The following is a 17330-nucleotide window of genomic DNA, read 5'->3' on the forward strand; positions in this document are numbered from 1 at the left end:
AGAAAAGAAGGAGGAAAATTAGTGGCAGAAGAACCAGACTGGCCTTTTGTAGCAGCAGCAGCAGGCAGGTTAGCTCGGCTGTGTTGCTGAGCCGTTCTATAGTCCTCATTTGTTGGTTTACCTTCATAAAACACTTTCCAAAAGATAACTAAATAATTATTGTAGCAGCATTTCTTACACTTTGCCTCACTTCATGGCTGAAAGAAATGGGAAGAAATTAAATCCTTTGCTTTGGTCAGAAAGTGAGTTTGCATGAGTCTTAAGTGTTACATTTGCAGAAACAAGTACTTCACATAATTATGTATTTAATAGCTAGATTAACATTTCCTTTTACCGTTTCGGTAAGTACTTTTTCCCTGTTATTAAGGCTACCTTTCCAAAGTAATGCTCAGCATGCTTCTTCCTTTGAGGATAAAGAAGTTAACTTGCCGATTTTGATGTGATGTTTTGCTGTTCCAAAATTCCTGTTGGCCCAAACTGCACTGTGTTTCGGAGGAGAAATCCCTGGAACAGCAAACATGCTTCTGCTGAAGATATGAGCTATATTTGCTTGAAATTTTTAAATAACTAGTACTTCTTGAAAATCCCCTTCTCCTTTCCTGCCACTCTTAAACCCATAGTTGAGATTTGTGAACTCTCTTTGCTTTATGTGGTGACACGCTGCAAATTCTTAAGGGGAGGTGGGAAATACCATTTCTTTCTCTGACTTGAGGTCAATGCAGTGACAAGAGGGTGGATATATTCTTGACTTTCGTCCAGTTCTCTGGGTAGGGAAGCCAGGGAGGCCTCACAATGCTGTGATTCCCCCGGTCGTGTCTAGCCAGGTGCCGCATGGCGGCTCCATGGATCATCCCAGCTCCATCGCCACTCTCATCCCACTATTTTTTCCTCATTCCGTTCCTCAAATGGCTTCATGCAAGAGCACTGCGGACTTGTTTGCATGCTGCCCCTCTACTGTCGTTCCTGGAAGAGACTCTTAGGCATAATCACCTTAAATACCACAGAGCACTGAGATTTTCTGCTCAGAGAGAATAAGCGGCAGTGACCACAAAGTTAGGATTTCTCTCTCTTGTATCATTAACTTGAGGTATACATTACATCTAACTTAAGGTATAATGGGAATTTTCCCAAAAATATAATCTAGGCCAAGGAATTATAAATGACTAATGGGAAGGAAGGGGTTGAGCTGGTCAGTGGGACGCCCCGCGCCAGGGGCACCAGAGCTGGGATGATGCTCAGAGGGAATGAGAATGGAAGGTGAGACACAATTGTAAAGACTTAAGGCCTTAAAGACTTCAGACTTTAAATTTGGAAGACTTGAGAGGTACAGACAGACAAGGGGGAGTAGTACGTGAAGATGACTGGCCTACTAACATCTCCTGCAAGAGGAACCACTCAACAGCTCCATAACATGGGGCTTCAGCGGCGAGTTTTACTCCCATAGCCCTGCTTGCTTTAGCAGCCAGATGCTTTGTGTGTGAGCCACAAGCTCTCTGTTTCTCTCTTAATCCCCCAAATTGGGTTACTTGGAGGGCTTGGAAGCAGTAAAGGGCTGAAGTTAAAAGAATTGCTTGCTTTCAAATGAATAACCTGCAAGCTCCTACCAAAAATACCTAAGAGTTTATGCTCACATTTCCATGAAGATTTAATCATCCGCTAGTTTGGGGAAGGGACTTGTTTTATTAAGATTTCATTTTGCACAATAAATCACTGCATATTTTCTGATATGCTACGAAGTATAATAATAAATAATTAAAACTAAACTAGCCTTACTTGTCAAAATAAATGATTTATCATAGTTTGGGATACAGCATCTTTGAATTTTTTATTGTTTGATTCCCAGAATATTATCATTTCCAATCACTGTTGTTAATGAAGCTCCAGTGTACTTTGCAGCATGTACAACAGTTAGCCTGGGTGTTTAAATATAGATTTTATATAAATACATATAGTTGGCTATTTTCTGTACATTTGAAGGTTTACATTTTTTTAATAAATGTTTATGGCAGTAGGTCACAGATAGTTGAGATAAATTTGTTCAAATGAATTGTCCTTCCCTTTCTACATTTTGTCCCGAGTTGCCCAATTGTGCATCTTACAAGTTTCATAGAGAATCTAGGCTGGGTCAATACCTTATACTCCAAAGAAATGTCATATTAGAGATTTTCAGCTTTGTACAGAAAGACATAATGATTTTAAGCATTTTTGAACCAAACCATCACTGGAAAACATAAATAGACATAATATATTATATAATAATAATAAATAGCGTCTGCTGCAGAAGTAGAAACAAAGACTCATGAGGTCATCTTAATGAAATGTTTTTCTCAATTTTTTTTTCCCTTTCATCGACTATAGTCCCTTCCTATCTTTAAGAAATCACATTAGAAATTTGTTTGAAAATATATTCCCAGTGAATTTGCTGTAAAATATGTACGGGTTTTGAGCAACAGATGGAATAAATTCACCTCTTTGCTACACAAGTGCGGTGGGATGGTGATAGCAAAAGAGCAATTCAGAAGCAGGTTTAGCTCAGATCCTCCAACATGATTAAAACAAGGGTCAAGCAGTCCCTGTTTTCAGGTTTCAGGTTCAAATGTTCACGTTTCTGAACATTTGAATATGTTTCCTTCACCTGCCCCAAGGTGTAACACATGTAACCTGTTGGAATTACTGGGCTTTATTTCTGACTGCCTTTGCAGTGAGCTAGTGCCTTGCGCTATAGCTCCACTGATTGCAGTTTGTCTGCTGGTGAGATCATTTGCTTAATCCCATGATTTAATTTCCCTATCTGTGAAATAGGAATAATTACATTTCCTTTTATAAAATGCATTGGGATCCGTGCATGGAAAAGGCAAAACGTGCTTAATATTTTCATGAAAACACAGGAGTTTCCTTATAAATGCCAGGCTTTCAGTTGGGAATACATTTAGCTGGCAGCTTTTCAGTGTGGAAAGGAAAGCACAATAGCCTGAAGACAGGAATGAAGACAGCCCAACCTCTTCTGTTTGTTGGGTTTTCATTCCTCCCCGCTTTTTTACGTAATTCTCCGTTGCTGGAAAGAATAGGTGCCAGAGCCTTGGAGAGTCTTTCCTGTCACAGATTTTCTGCTGCTTTACTGTTGTCGTGTAAAATTAGGGGGAGAAAAAGTTTTAAAATAAATGTTTATATCTCCAGTGTTAGAATTTTTGTAAAACACATAGAACCAGAGGGGTTTAATTGATCTTATACTCTGAAAATCATAGGTTGTGCGCGAGCCCTATGCGTAAGAGTGTGAGCTATACATGCTTAAAACCTAGTGTTGTAACTACAGCCATAATTGAGCTCATTAATTTCCAAAAAAATGCTAATAATATACACTTCGGTAGCCTATAGTAAGATTTTGCCATGTATAGTGTGGTAGATAGGATGTAATAGGAAAGTACAGTTTGGCTTCTGGATTTTCAAGCGAAAGGTCTTAGGTTTTGCTTGTAAGCATCTCATTTTTCTATTCACATGGCTGGTCTTTGATCAAATTAACATTTTACAGTAAGAAGCGGAGCACTTGGTTCACATTATTCATTATCTTGTCAGGAAACAATGAGAATAATTTTCCTGGATCTATTGTATAAATCTTTTTCTTTTTTTTTTTTTTTTTTAATTGGTAAGCACATAGCAACGTTATGATCACGACCTACTGGCTTCACAATTAGCAGTATAATATTTACATAGGATATTAAGGAGAATTGAAGTATTTTGGAATATTTATTGTAGCAGGGAGGGAACTTTAGCCTGGATAACTGATGCTATAGAAAAGCAGGAGGAATTGTGTGCCCGAGGCATGATAGCAGCGTTAGGTGTTAACAGAGGATTCAAGACTGAGGCGAACAGAGGGCCTGGCAATGGTCATTGCTGTTCTTCTAGGCAGTCTGTAGGAGCTTGAATAGTAACAAGCCAAATGTTTTAGCACTGAACGATCAAAGCCAACTCTAGTATGAAATACGTGTTTCTTAAGTAATACGGATAGAAAGTAAAGGCCATTTGACCTTTCCTGTGGCTCCAAGTTGGGTAAGTTTGCTAGACTTTAGCTATTTTCCATGTTGGCTGCTTGGCTGAATGCTCTTTGTTGTTTCAAGGGAAAATTTTCAGCCATTTCTAAGAACAAGATTAGGGGAAAAAATCTGCTTCTTGCCACATGTTAAGAGCTGGTTGCCGTTTGGACGAGCGGCCTGCTGTGCCCACGGTGCCGGGCCAGGCCCTGGTGCCCAAGGAGGCAGGATGAGACTTTCTCTGCAGGCTGCATCTTCTGTCGCTTCAAGTAGCAAAAAAAAAGCCCCAACTCTGGCCGTGGTGGAAACATCTGAAAAAATCTGAGGAGAAATCTGGTTTGAATTTGCCAGCTTTGATGTCGATGTCTGTCCAGAGCACGCTGCAGGCTGCCGCGGCACTGGCTGGGCGCACAGGAGCCAGCCGGGCTCTTCCCTTTTCCATGCAATCCGCCAGAGCTGTTTTGGTGCAGAGGACCTGGTCACACACTGCCCCGGCCCAGGAGGGCAGCATGACGGGGGCAGTGACCACGTGGACCCGCAGGAACCAGATCCGGTGCGTGGAGATGGAGCGCGGGGAGGAGCAGTGAGGTGGGCAGGGAGCAGGACAAGGGGATTTTGAGGACAACCAGCAAGGCGAAGGAGGGAGGAGGGAAGCAGCAGGATAAGACAAGCCCTGGCAGCCAGTGGGTATCACGAGGCGGCTCCAGGTGCTGCTTGGGGGGCAGATAGCGGCGGTGAAGCTTTCAGGAAAGAGCAACGACTGAAACGCATGTGGGGACAGCGGCAGCAAGAGGTGAGAGCGGCCGGAGGAGGCTCTTGGAGGAGGTTTCCAAGCAGAGCCTCCTCTTGGCATTCCCGGGCCTGGGGCGTTATTCCTTGCTGTTTCATCTGGAGGGTTTTCGTGCCAAAGCGCTAGGGTAGCAGAGGGGCAAAGCCAAGGCCAAGAAGCCATCGGCTCTGGCGTCAGAGGAGGATGGGCTTAGGCTGCCCTGCGTAAGCCACAGAGGCCGCATGCTGAGCGGGAGGATGAAGCAAAATGTCATTTGGTGCAAAACGCTCATCCAGTGAGCTGGGCAGAGAAAGGTTTCACTGCAGAAAAGCAAGCAGCATGTTCCTGTGCAATTCATAAAGCAGTATGCACGGCGGGGTGACTGGACCTGCGAGCAGGACTGGCTTTGGCTTTTGAAAACTTCCAAGCACACAGTTCTGAAAGCATTACGTTCTTAATTTCATTTAATGTATAATTTATGATTTATCTTGCAATACTGCCCATAAATGCTTTCTGAATGCCAAAGGCATTCACTAAAGACATGCAGAGGGCTCTGAAAATGTATATAATTCTGTCTCTAGAAAGCTTATGTTCTGGGGGAAAAAAATGTAAAACTGACCAGTATTTTCCAAGCAGAATCGTCCAAAGTTTCTGCTGATTTATTTTTAACAATGCATACTCTGAAATCTTGGTGAATATTATTCACAGGATTGCAACAGGTGTTGGGAATTGGCTGGGGAGCCTGTGTAGAAAGGGCAACTGACAGCTTACTGTATATGCAGATGTAACATCTATTAGAAACATCCTTTGTGGCTTCCTTGCATGCAAACGGAGTAGGTTCTCAAAACAATGCTGCTGTGAATGGAAGCCATCAGCAGAATCGCTCAAGGCTGCAAAAGCCATTACTTATACAACAGGAGATACAAAAGCAAGTACTGCAGTGGAGTAACTTGCCCTGCTTTGCAATAGTTCCTTAGCAGTTATTAGATCAATATATTCATATACACAGCAAATGAAATGAGAGGAAATGATTTCTCTCACTCTGAAATGCAGGATAATATATACATATATATATATTGTATTTGTTTGTTTATTTATTTATTTATCCCAATCTTATCCGGCCACAAAAACAGCAACTTTCTCTCATTTTGGTCTGCTTTTTTAATGCTGCTGCCATTTGTTTGTGTGCTCAATAGGCTGCATCCTGTGTTCTCGTTGCGAGGGCCCCATTGTTCAACTTTTTACACTTGCATTTTAATTACTGCTGTAGAACCTTTGCAAAATCACTTGATATAATGTTGTGAGCAAATAGCACCAATGATGCATTTAGGATTTGATTGTCTTTAGTTTACTGATTGATTAACCATGCAGGCAGAGCCTCTGCCTGACTAGTGCAGAAGTCAGAGACTTCTAAGGAACACAGGTCTTTATATTCACTGAAAAAGAGAGGAGTTTGGAACACAGAATATGGGAGTTTTGGGTGTCTTTAAGATGGAAGTGTGAATTTATTATCCAGTAATAGAAGGAAGACATTGGTGTAAAGGATAAGAGACAGTGAATAAAAGTTTTGGCCTTGATGAGAAGTAGCTCCTGGAAGAGATGACAAAGGTGGAAATAGAAGGTCTTTTTGTTTTAGCTTTATGGTTTTGGCTTATTTTTTCGCGCCAAACGTGAAAAGAACTGCATGGAGCAGCCCAGGTGATAAGCAGTGATTACTCCAGGAGGAAAAGAATATGGTTAAGAAAAAAGCCTTTAGGCTGTAGGGAATATATAGGGTATAAATAACCAGATTTTGCTTCCCTTTTCCTAATGAAAACTACTAAGCAGTAATGGAAAACACTTAGCTGCTATTAATTGCCTGAAGTTACTAGGCACCTGTCTCCACCCAAGCTCCTGCATGGAAAATCTTTCCGCAGAATCCTGCCTTCCTGTTATCATTTGATATTTGTATGGCAATTTTGTCCAGCGGCCAAGTCACGAACTTATCAGATACTGCATAAAAACCTCAGCAGTCGGTAACCGATCTGCAGAATTGGCAGTTCAGGGTTAAATATTGCTGAATAAATAGACCTGCTGAAAGAACAGAGGCGACCAATTCATGTTTGGGGAAATAATCACTGAAGAAAGACAATCCGCAACATTGTATGTGTGCTAGAGAGAGTGGTCAGAATATCTTTTAATTCAGCGTTTACCCCTGAGAATTATTCCCATGAGGAACCTTGCAATAAAATCTGCTTGGTCTATGAGAATGGAAAGAAATTGAATAAAAAGACTCCATTTCCACTTGTATTTATTCAGTCTGGGAAATTCAGTGGGCCGCAGCATTAGTATCAGCAGGGGATTCCTTGCTCCTAGCGTTAAATTACTGTCATAATCGCTCAATTATTTCTTCCTTGTACTGTTTAAAATAAAAATCCATCACATTCTATGTTTTTTTTCTAACATTTATTAGGTTGAGTGTTTAGGAAATCAATTATATTCAGTCAGGCATGAATTGATGAATGTTCTTGTAATAATTGTCAGTTGTTAAACTGGATGTACTTTCTCTTTTCACCCCTTTTCATTTCCTTCAGAGGGCAGAGGTGGCTCAGAGAGAGGCGGAGACCTTAAGGGAGCAGCTCTCGTCAGCCAACAAATCTCTCCAACTCGCTACGCAGATCCAGAAGGCACCTGATGTGGTGAGAGAAAATATTTACTGACTCGTACAGGTTTCTGGCATTCCTGCAGTACAGCTCTTCCAATTTTTAGAGCTCATAGCTCTAAGAAAGAAGGGTTTGGAAGAATAAACTGAGCTGGGATGGCGTTGCTCTGCCTTGCTGTTTTGTTAAACGTACTGAGGTGGTCAGAGGCTGCAAAAGAGCACGCAAGGGGCAGGAATGACCCTGCGCCTTAGTGAACACATCGTGCACGGGCATCTTCAGCTGCCAGGGTCCAGGCAGAGAGCAGCAACAGCCACAAATTATTTTGACTTGCTAAGAGCTTCAACAGAGGAGAAATAAGAGCAGTAGCATGTGGCATGTGTGCCTTGAGCAGCCCTAGCACACTCCGTCTGTGAGCATGGGGTGAAGGGCTGAAGCTTTGGGATGAGGGTGTTCGCTTTACCTCCCCCTAAATAGCTTAGCCCAAGCCCACTGCTAGGAAATGTTGTTCCCAGCGTGTGGCTTTCAGGGAAGCTGGAGAGGAAATTCTCTGTTATTCTATTTTTCCATGAATATTTCTCTCCTGTAAAATACAAAAATAAATCAATTAGAAGAAACCCAGGGAGCTGGGAAGATACTCTTTCCTCCCAAAGGTCTGTTTGGTTGCTGCCTTCTTCTAAAGGCTTCTAAATGAAACCTCGGGAAGTTTGGGGGTGGGCAGCACGGGCCGAGGGGACCTGCCAGGCACCCAGTGCTTGTGCAGGACTCCAGCTGGTCCCCCTTAGCAGGTATCACAGATGAACACACAGGTTAGGTTAATTTTTGCTTCCCAAAGAAGAACTGGGAATATTTAAATAAAAATATGCAATCAAATACAACTAGGTCTACTTCTGAGCAGCGAATTTAACCAAAAAATACTGTGATCCTCGGGTTTTCCTGTGAGCTAAGTGCAGTCTTGACACTGGTATCGGGAACACACACAGTTGCCTTTAAAATATATTTGCAGAGGAGCAACAAGCCATAAATCCTGCAGATCTGTTCCGTCTGCTTTTAATATGACCCAGCGTTTTCTCAGAGGAGTCTAAAGCTGTAGACGCAGGCTGTAAAGCAAAAAAAAATCCATAATAAAAAGCCTGAATATCACTTGTAACTCTGAATTACCTGCCTCTTCCTATCTTGTGTCCTAGTCTTATCATTACTTTAACATTAGGTCTTTCTTGTATTTAATAGTACTTCTGCACTTCATTTATATTTAATATGACAACTACTGCAGGATGAAAATGATCATTATCTATCTTATTTCAGACTCTATGTTCTATTCTCAATAGGCATAAGCAGCAGATGATTATACAACTTGTGATGTTTCATGCAAGCAAATTAGAGGGTTTTTTTCAAGTTAAAAGTATAATTCAAGGTAATAGAAGAGTGTTGTTAACTGCTGTTCGTACATGCAGTTTCTGAGAGGCACAATGGTACGTAGTCACCGAGAACTAAGCTAAATGTTTACAAGATAGGGGAAAAAAAGGTGTTTAGTTGTGCCTGTATTCTCCAGGAAAGAGGGAATGTGCTGTGTTTCAATCTGCTGCAGTGTCATCTTGAATTGCACAGCAATTGCTTGGGTGACAGCAGCAGTGGGTTAAATTTTCAGCTCTTTCACCATAGCACCTTTGGTATAAGGCTCTATTGACTATCAGGGTCTCCCATGGGGTAAATGGATCCTTTCCTGCTTCACTGGTGGTTTGAGAGGGAGAGAGGAACCTTACAGAGGTTACATTAACCTCTAAGGAGCTTCTTAGGGGTTTTAATGGAATATGTGTTAATTACCGGACTACCTGGTGCTCCCTAGATCCACACAAGAATTTCCTTACAGTCTTCATGGAAGAGGTTCAGAAGCTTCCCATGCTTTATAGCTATTGATCTCCTAATGCCAAAAGCAGACAAAAGAGACAGCTTTTAGTCTGTATTATCTTTGCTGAATTTACCGCCTTCTTTCTATTTCTTTCCCTCCTTATTATGTGCCCTTCTGGAAAGTCACAAGCTTTTTTTGTGGAAAGCAGAAAAAATATCTTGATTTAGGGAAGGAGGTTTCAAAAAGTGGAGGCCTAGAGGAGAATGCCCTCATCTTAGAGTTGTCACGTGTGCCCCATGGAGGGGACGCATTCGTTGCTAGCAATAACGTAACAGTGAACGATTTTCATGCAAGGAGTAAGTTCATCATAGCAGTTCGTGGCAATTTTTGACAATTTTGCCTGAAATAAGTGGCATGCATATGAAGAGCCAAAGGCACATGTCTCTGCAGTCCATGATTAAGAAATTCTGCTCCATTACTTCGGAATATTTTATCTGATTAATATTTTGTAAGCACAGATTTTCCTAGTTGTCAAAGCACTTGGACTATTAATAATGAATAGGGCTAAATAGAGCCCTTTGACTTTCGCTGCTGTGCCTTCCCAGTACGCTTCCAAAACAGGGAAATTTATTCCCTCCCTTATCCCCATTTTGCCAAAGAGTAATCGTGAGGAGTGAAGGGATTGTTTCTTTTCAGGGCAGCAGCCAGAGAGTCCCAGATTTAGAAGTGGTTTCTGTCCCTTGTGCCGTGCTCAGTCCTTTCCTCACTGCCCCTCCTTCCAGCTCGTTGCCTTTGTTTGTGTGGTTTGATATTAAATCTTTTCCCATCAGGAGCAGGCCATTGAGGTGCTAACACGGTCCAGCTTGGAAGTGGAACTGGCTGCGAAGGAGCGGGAAATTGCCCAGCTCGTAGAAGACGTCCAGAGACTCCAGGGCAGCCTCACCAAACTGCGGGAGAACTCCAGCAGCCAAATCTCACAGCTGGAGCAGCAGCTGACTGCCAAGAACAGCACGCTCAAAGTAAGGAGCTGCTCCATGCTCAGCGCTTTTTCAAGCAGATGACTGACACACCAATATTGGGTTTTACTAATATAAGCTTTCTGTGGTTCTCAGAGGCACCATAAAAGCTATTTACTTCCTCAGAATGCTGGTGAATTCCAGTTTATGGGACATTTTAGTCGGGTTGATCACAGTTTTGCTGTAATTTACCTTTTTCTCACTGTCATTGTTGTGAAATTTGTTTATGGTGGCATAGCCACCGTTAGAATTAAAGCCAACAACAAAAACCAAAACATAATTACCATGGATATGTAGTGAAGTGGCAGAAGTGGAAAAGGCACAGAAAATCCTGTTTAGCTTTTAAAACCTTTAATTCTCCTTCCAATGTTTGGTACTGCTGATCCGCCAGGAACACTTACTGTGCCCTATGTCTTTGAAGTTGCCCACTAGCCCCTCCAGCCCTCCATGGGAAGAGAGAGACGGATCATTTACTGCATGGAAACAAATAAATTTTAAAAAGGCAGGCTTTTTAGCCTTAATAAGAATTTTGAGATTTTTTTCAGCTGTTTTTTTTTTTTTCAGAACAGTCATTGCCATTGATATTTAGCGTGCTCCTTTGCATCCCCGTGGCACGTTCTTAAAACCGCAGGAACAGAAATATCTACCTGCTTCCCGAGTGACCCCTTTACCTCTGGCTTTACTTGCTCTTCCCCATGGTTTTGATCTATCAGTAAGCCTGAGAAATGCTTCCTGATATCTGTTCTGAATCTGCTTCCTGCTACCCCTGTCTCCTTCCTTGTTCTACCATCTATGAGCTTCTTGTGGAAAAACATGATAAACTTATCTATTCCATTAAAGGCTTTACAGTTTTTTAGGTTTTTATAGCCTGAGAGTTTTTGAAAGCAGAAGGCTGGTAGTACCCACTTAGCTAACTGTGGCGTGGGTGACTATTCTCTATCAGAATGATTTAATGTTCAGCCAAAATTTACAAATTGTCCCGATTCAGCTGACTTCTAGAGGATGCTCATTTTGCTTTGCTGTAGCATTCTTTATGTGGGCAAAGGCTTGGTAGGGATGAAATTCCAAGTGCTGCATTCAGCACACTTTTTGCATGTTTTAGGACAACTTTGCAGAATTTTCATGAAAATTCAGCAGAGCAAAGAAAATCTATTCATTTCCCATATTGATGGTATCAGTCTCTGCCCATCTGTCACCATGTGTGCACTACTCTTAATGAGGGAGAAAGGAGCTGGCCTCATTTGGAGGGACAGATTTTGCTGGCTACACCCATGTTATGGTTTGTTTGTTTGGGGTTTTTTTTTTAACTTTTTTTCCCCATAAAGCCTGATAGAAAATATCTTGAGTCCTTGCACTTGACAGATTTTCTTAGAATAAAGCATGTTCCTGTTGAGGTCAGTATTAGTTTAGCCATTAACTTCAAAGGGAGTAGGATCATAGAAATGACAGAGCAGGTCTTTGATTTTCATTTCAGTAATCTCCTTCCATTTTCTCATAGGCTTGTCTGGCTAATGCTCTGTATTTAGGTTCCTGTTGATAGGGTCTGAAGCAGTGACTCTACTGAGAAAAGTTTTAGTCATTTCAACCCTGTTTCACCTTATTTGCTGCACTACAAAAAATGCTTAAAATACGTTTTCTTTCCCCAGAGTGCTGGGAAAACCTGCATCTGAGATATGTTGTACAAAAGAAATCTCAGTGCTGATGTGTCAATCTCATGTTTGAGTATAGAGGAATTGCTTCCAAAATAACTAAGCCTGTAATGGTTGCCTCCACAAAGAAATGAATCAAGGTTTCACAAATTAAAGCAATGTTCTCAGACCATATCTTGGGGGAATTCTTTAATACTCCATGACTTAATGAAACAATGCAGAAATACTTCAAAAATTATTGCTTCTTTATCTTCATCTGATCTAATAATCAAAACATGTCCTCTAGTAACAAGACTTTTCTAATTGTGATTATATTAACCCTTTGCTGCTGGAAGTTAGAGCTTAGTGCTGGTTAGCCAAGACATTAAAATCAAATGACTTTGGTTACTTGAAGAAGACACTTTTAATTTTTATGGGCTTTTTGCTTTATCACTGAGAACTAGCCTAAAATGTTACTCTCATTGAGTGTTTTAACATATTAAGCCGCTTGATACACAGTTACTTTAACTGAGGGAAGACATTTCAATTATTTATTGATAGGGTGATGATTATCTGTTTGCTAAAAACAAGAGGGGGCCCAGTCTGTCTGTGCTGAAAAATTGTTGTTCCCTGGGTCAGTGAGTGCTTGATGATGATTCCTTGACATGAGATATTCCCAAATTTAGCGTGTAGAAAAACCCTGGGTCCTTTCCTTCTGTCCGCTGCCTCTGTGCATTTGTGCGTTTGGAGGAAGTCGGAATATGCTGTGTTTTGTCTGAATTAACCAGGTTGATATTTAGTGCAAGAGATTAGTTCCTCCAGATTGTCTCACAGCTTGAACTTTTGTTTTACTCTGTTCTGTGCATTTTACAGGGTTCTTTGAGGCAATTACCATACTAATACATTTTAAAGCAGCCATTGACTGGGAAGATGCCAAGGGCCTAAATGATCTGCATATATACAGGCACTGCCTGCTCAGATGTTAGTTTGGATTGTTTATTAAGAGTATACATTAAGGTGCAGGTTTTCCATGGCAACAATTTCTATATTAGCTACTTGGGAATGATGGATGTGTATGTAGTTTTTTGGTTTCTTTTTTTTTTTTTCAATACTGGTCAAAGTAAAATGCTGTAGGTTGCCCTACTGTTACAGCATCATAAAAGTGATCTTATATCCCCAGACTCTGAAGTAGCTTCATTCCATCAGTATCTTCTTTTTTTAAACTGTGGGGTTTTTTTTTAGCTAAAATTTTCTGAAAGTTGGGCAGCGCATATGCCTACATGGAGTTACATGTATTTTACATTGACTTTCAAAGGAAAATCATTTTTTCATCTGTATTTTATATCTGGCCCTACAAAAGGCTTTCTTATTAACATATCTTTGCATAAGTAGCTGGTACATTAAACCGGGGGGTGTAGATATGTGTGTGTATATATATATATATTTAAATTCACTCTAGTGCACTGGCCCACAGTATAAAGGGCTGGAGAGGCTCTGCCCTAGGCATGGCCAGGAGGGCAAACCCAAGGAGGCCTCTTGACAGCAGCACCTCCATCCTGTACCTGACACTCCAAAAGCAGGAACGGGGACTTTGAAAGGACCACAAAGCAGGGAGGACCCCTCTGTCAGTGCCTTTGAGGCCAGGTGGCAGCAAGGCAGCCTCTTGTGGCTCCCCACCAAGCCTCATGGTTGTCCTTGCTCCGACAGGGCCTTCCCGCCCAAGCAAAGAACCCCCGGCACAAACCAGGGTGGCCTCTGCCAGCACCGTAACCCACAACCCTTCTGTGTCGCTGTGTTTTAGGCCTCCTGATACCTCCCTACGAGGCAGTGCAATAAGTAACTCTTGAAAACGATATGGTCCAGCTCCAGCTTGAGTGGTTATCCAAGTCTTACACCGTGCAGGCTGTAACAGCTTCTTCCTTTTTTTCTTTTCCTTTTTTGTGTAGATAAGCTTATCAAGAACTGCCCTACTAAGAATACAGTATGTGCTAGAGCATCCTTCTTATCTCCTCCATTTATTGGTTTTGGGAAAATGTGAACAACCCCTTTCTAATGCTTCTTTCCCCGCCACAATCTCTTTTTTTGGATGCCTGATAGCAGCTTTGCAAACAGCCAAGCTGTGACCTTCCGAATTCTCTAGTGCTTGGCATTCTGTAGAAGGAGTAAGGTCTAATTGTGTTTATGTTGAATTGGTTATAGTTTGTTTTCTAATATATGTAAATTAGGTATGAGTCATTAACCCTCACTTGTGCACTGCTGTATATATGGAATAATTTAAAGTTGATTTTGAAAGCCTGCAGAAAAGAAATCTAAATAATTAAATCCATGTTCTTTCTTTTAAAGCAACTGGAAGAAAAACTGAAAGGACAGGCTGATTATGAAGAGGTTAAGAAAGAATTAAAGTAAGTGTTAAATGCTGACATAATTTTTTCACAAACTTTAGTTTAACAATGCCTGTTAAATAAAGCCACAAATCCGTGTTCTTGGAACAATAAAGAATTCAGTCAAAACCACAAAGACAGGGAAATAAGGCATCTTGCCTGCAACTGCATGCAGACCCAGTGCAACTGCTGTATCTGAGAGCGCTCCTCTTTTGCTGCAACCCACTACTGCAATAGCCAATAATGACAATGCCCATGAAGAATGGACCCTAAAATTATGGTCCACCAGGCTAAAAAGATTGAAAATCTCTGGTATTTTAGATTGAGAACTCTTTACATGAAGTTGTTGCTTGGGGTTTTCTAACATGGACCTTTGGCCATATTACCCTCTCTCTATCTCAGCCAGCCGTTGTCCAGCACTTACTGTTTTACTGCTTGTTTCGTGGTATATTTTTGCTAATATATGGTGGATTCAAACTAATATTGCAAACAGTCTCTTCCTAATCCAAGGGTTTCTTAAGAGACTTGAAAGAGCCTCATTTTAAACCATAACAAGATAAGCTGTCAGGTTCGGAAGAGATGATTTTTGACTAGAAATATGTTTGTTGTCGAGGTTTAAATAACTGCATCTCTTCCTACCTCATTCTGGCATTTTTGTGTGTCTTTGAAGAAGATTGAGACAGTGTTACCTGCCTTAACGAGGCATTTCTCATAAGCCTGGAGTCGTATACGAGTCCCTGGAGAATACGCAAAGGCAGTTTGGGTTTGCAAGCCCAGGGGCCGTGCGGCTCCGGTGCCCTTCCCAGCCCCACTGGTGCCATCCTGGTGTGTTGCCAACTGCACAACATGCTCGTGTAGGTGTACCTTGCAATAAAACAAAATGAGCTGTCCATTTCCTTAATTGGTTGCTATACCTCAATTTAACTGGTCTTAAAACAAGCTAATACATTCCAGTGGCCCAGCTAAATATGTCTGTTTTCTCTGCTGCCTTAAGTAAATGCAGCTTCGGGTTTCAGCCAGTTTTTGCCCTTTTATTGTATGTATGTGAATGTAATGTAATGTATGTGAATTAGGCTGCTGCTGTCAAATTCACATTGTAAGTGTGTATGGGAATATACTGAAATGGCAAATGAGTTTTAAATCCTGCCTGGTTTATTGTTTCTACTTTAGGTATGAAATTCATTCGAATCTGTGTATTCCTGGCAATACTACCTTAAATATACATATATAGAGAGTAACATACACGAGGAAAGGGATGAATGGAAAGCCATGTGAATTTATGCTACAGTAGTGTTAATGTGGCTCTGCATATTGGGGAAAGAGAATCCTGCTCGTCCTCTTGGACATCTCTTTATTGCAGGAACTGATGATTTTTTTTCTTGGATCAGTGAAAATTCAGATGGTTCTTTTTCCTGCTCTAATATTTCCTGATTTGCGGGTAACATTTCTCATCCGAGAAGGCAGCTTTCCAAGAAGGATGGATTTGGAAACCCAGCCAGTTTGCTCGTATGGGGCTCTGGAATCTCTCCACTGTCCTTCTGGCTGGTGGGAGCTCCAGGCTCCATGTGTGACTCAGAGGACACTCTTGGATGGAGCCTGAAAGATCCCCAAAAAGGCTCCATGCTGTCAAAGGAGAAGGAAGGGAGGGAGTACGAGGGATGTCCTCTCACCTTCTTATTTACCAGACGGTTAATGGTCCATCTTACAAGCAACTGGTTACTTGAAGCTACAGTACAGGGGTAATTTAGCATATTCTTACACAAAATCAATCAGGAGGAATTCATCACCTTAATAATATTCCAATTCATATGAAATCTTAGAATCATAAGAATCCATGAGGTTTAGTTTGGCTGTTCCTAGACTCTATATGAAAAGGAGTAATTTTCAAAACCCTCATTTAACTCTAGAGCAGCTACAGCACAGCCAGCATCGATGCTTGTTTCCTAAAGCCACAGCAAGTTGAACCCCTATCTGACTGTTGCTGCCTAGTGATTGTAGCTTTCTCTTAGAGTTTGTCTCAAGTTTAAGACACTCAGTGCTAAGAGAAACCCTTCCAAAGGGCCTTATGTTTCTCATACAATCCAGAAGTGGAAGAATCACCCATAAAGAAACTCGAGACCTCTATTTTCCTTAGCCTTCACAAAGGTGTTACAGATATTCTAGAGTGAGGGATTATTAACGGCTGCCAACTTTTATCCTTGGAGGAGCTTAACTGGGTCTATATTGAGCACTGGGACAGAAGATTGCCCTCCTGTCTGGATCAGCTTTTGTTCCAAATTGGTTTTAAACCTGGCTTTGAGATCAGAGAGCTCTGATTGTCCTTTCAGTCCTCTCTTGAGGAACGAGGCAGCACTGACCTTCCTGGCTCTGCAGCTGGCCCCATGGGAAGAAAATATTGAAATGTTCAATGCACATTTTGGTTTAAAACAAGGACTTCCAAGTTGTCTTAGACATGCAGGTTTTAATCACAGCTTCATTCTTCTACAAAGCAGGTAACTGATCTTTATGAACAGCAGATTGAGCCAAGATCTCATGGGCAAAGATTCTCCTGGAATCCAAAGGGGAAACATCTTACTCCCTGATTTGGAGACTCTTTTTTGGCTTTGTGTTGTTTAAGCTTCACATAGATTGAAAAACAAGCCTGTTTTTACAGAGTAGTCCTTCAAGGGCAAGTCAAGATACCATTAACCTGTTTCTTAATATGTTTGGGGTTTCAGAAGAAGGAAATTACCTCTGTAACTGCTAGAAGGCTATTTTGGGTAGCACTTAAAATAGGTAAAATTCACGAAGTTTGCAGCAGAGGTTTGAATTGGGGTTCAGGCTGCTCCAAGCTCACTAAGAATGGCAACTGCTGCACAGTTCAAGCTCTCACTTGTCCCACGGGACAGTGAGCCCCGGGAACTGAACGGATTTGGTAGAAGGGCCTATGCATTAGGGTCAGATTTTTACAGCCAAACCCTTGGTGCTGAAAACCCCATGCTCACACCCAGTATGTTCAGGGTTAGTTTGTAGTTCCGACC

The 17330-nt window shown here is 41.5% G+C and overlaps 1 protein-coding gene across 1 annotated transcript in view; it reads left to right on the forward strand.

Moving 5' to 3' along the window:
- CUX1 (cut like homeobox 1) overlaps positions 1-17330 on the forward strand; it is a gene marked incomplete at its 5' end in the record, with an annotated part of 102389 nt that overhangs the window by 40526 nt on the left and 44533 nt on the right. The window contains 3 exons of the mRNA XM_026050219.1: positions 7371-7475; positions 10116-10304; positions 14273-14331. Coding sequence (XP_025906004.1) covers positions 7371-7475; positions 10116-10304; positions 14273-14331 — 353 coding nt within the window. The remainder of the gene's footprint in view (positions 1-7370; positions 7476-10115; positions 10305-14272; positions 14332-17330) is intronic.

Source organism: Nothoprocta perdicaria, unplaced genomic scaffold (assembly GCF_003342845.1).
Source record: "Nothoprocta perdicaria isolate Ctin4 unplaced genomic scaffold, notPer1 scaffold_66, whole genome shotgun sequence".
Taxonomy (NCBI): domain Eukaryota; kingdom Metazoa; phylum Chordata; class Aves; order Tinamiformes; family Tinamidae; genus Nothoprocta; species Nothoprocta perdicaria.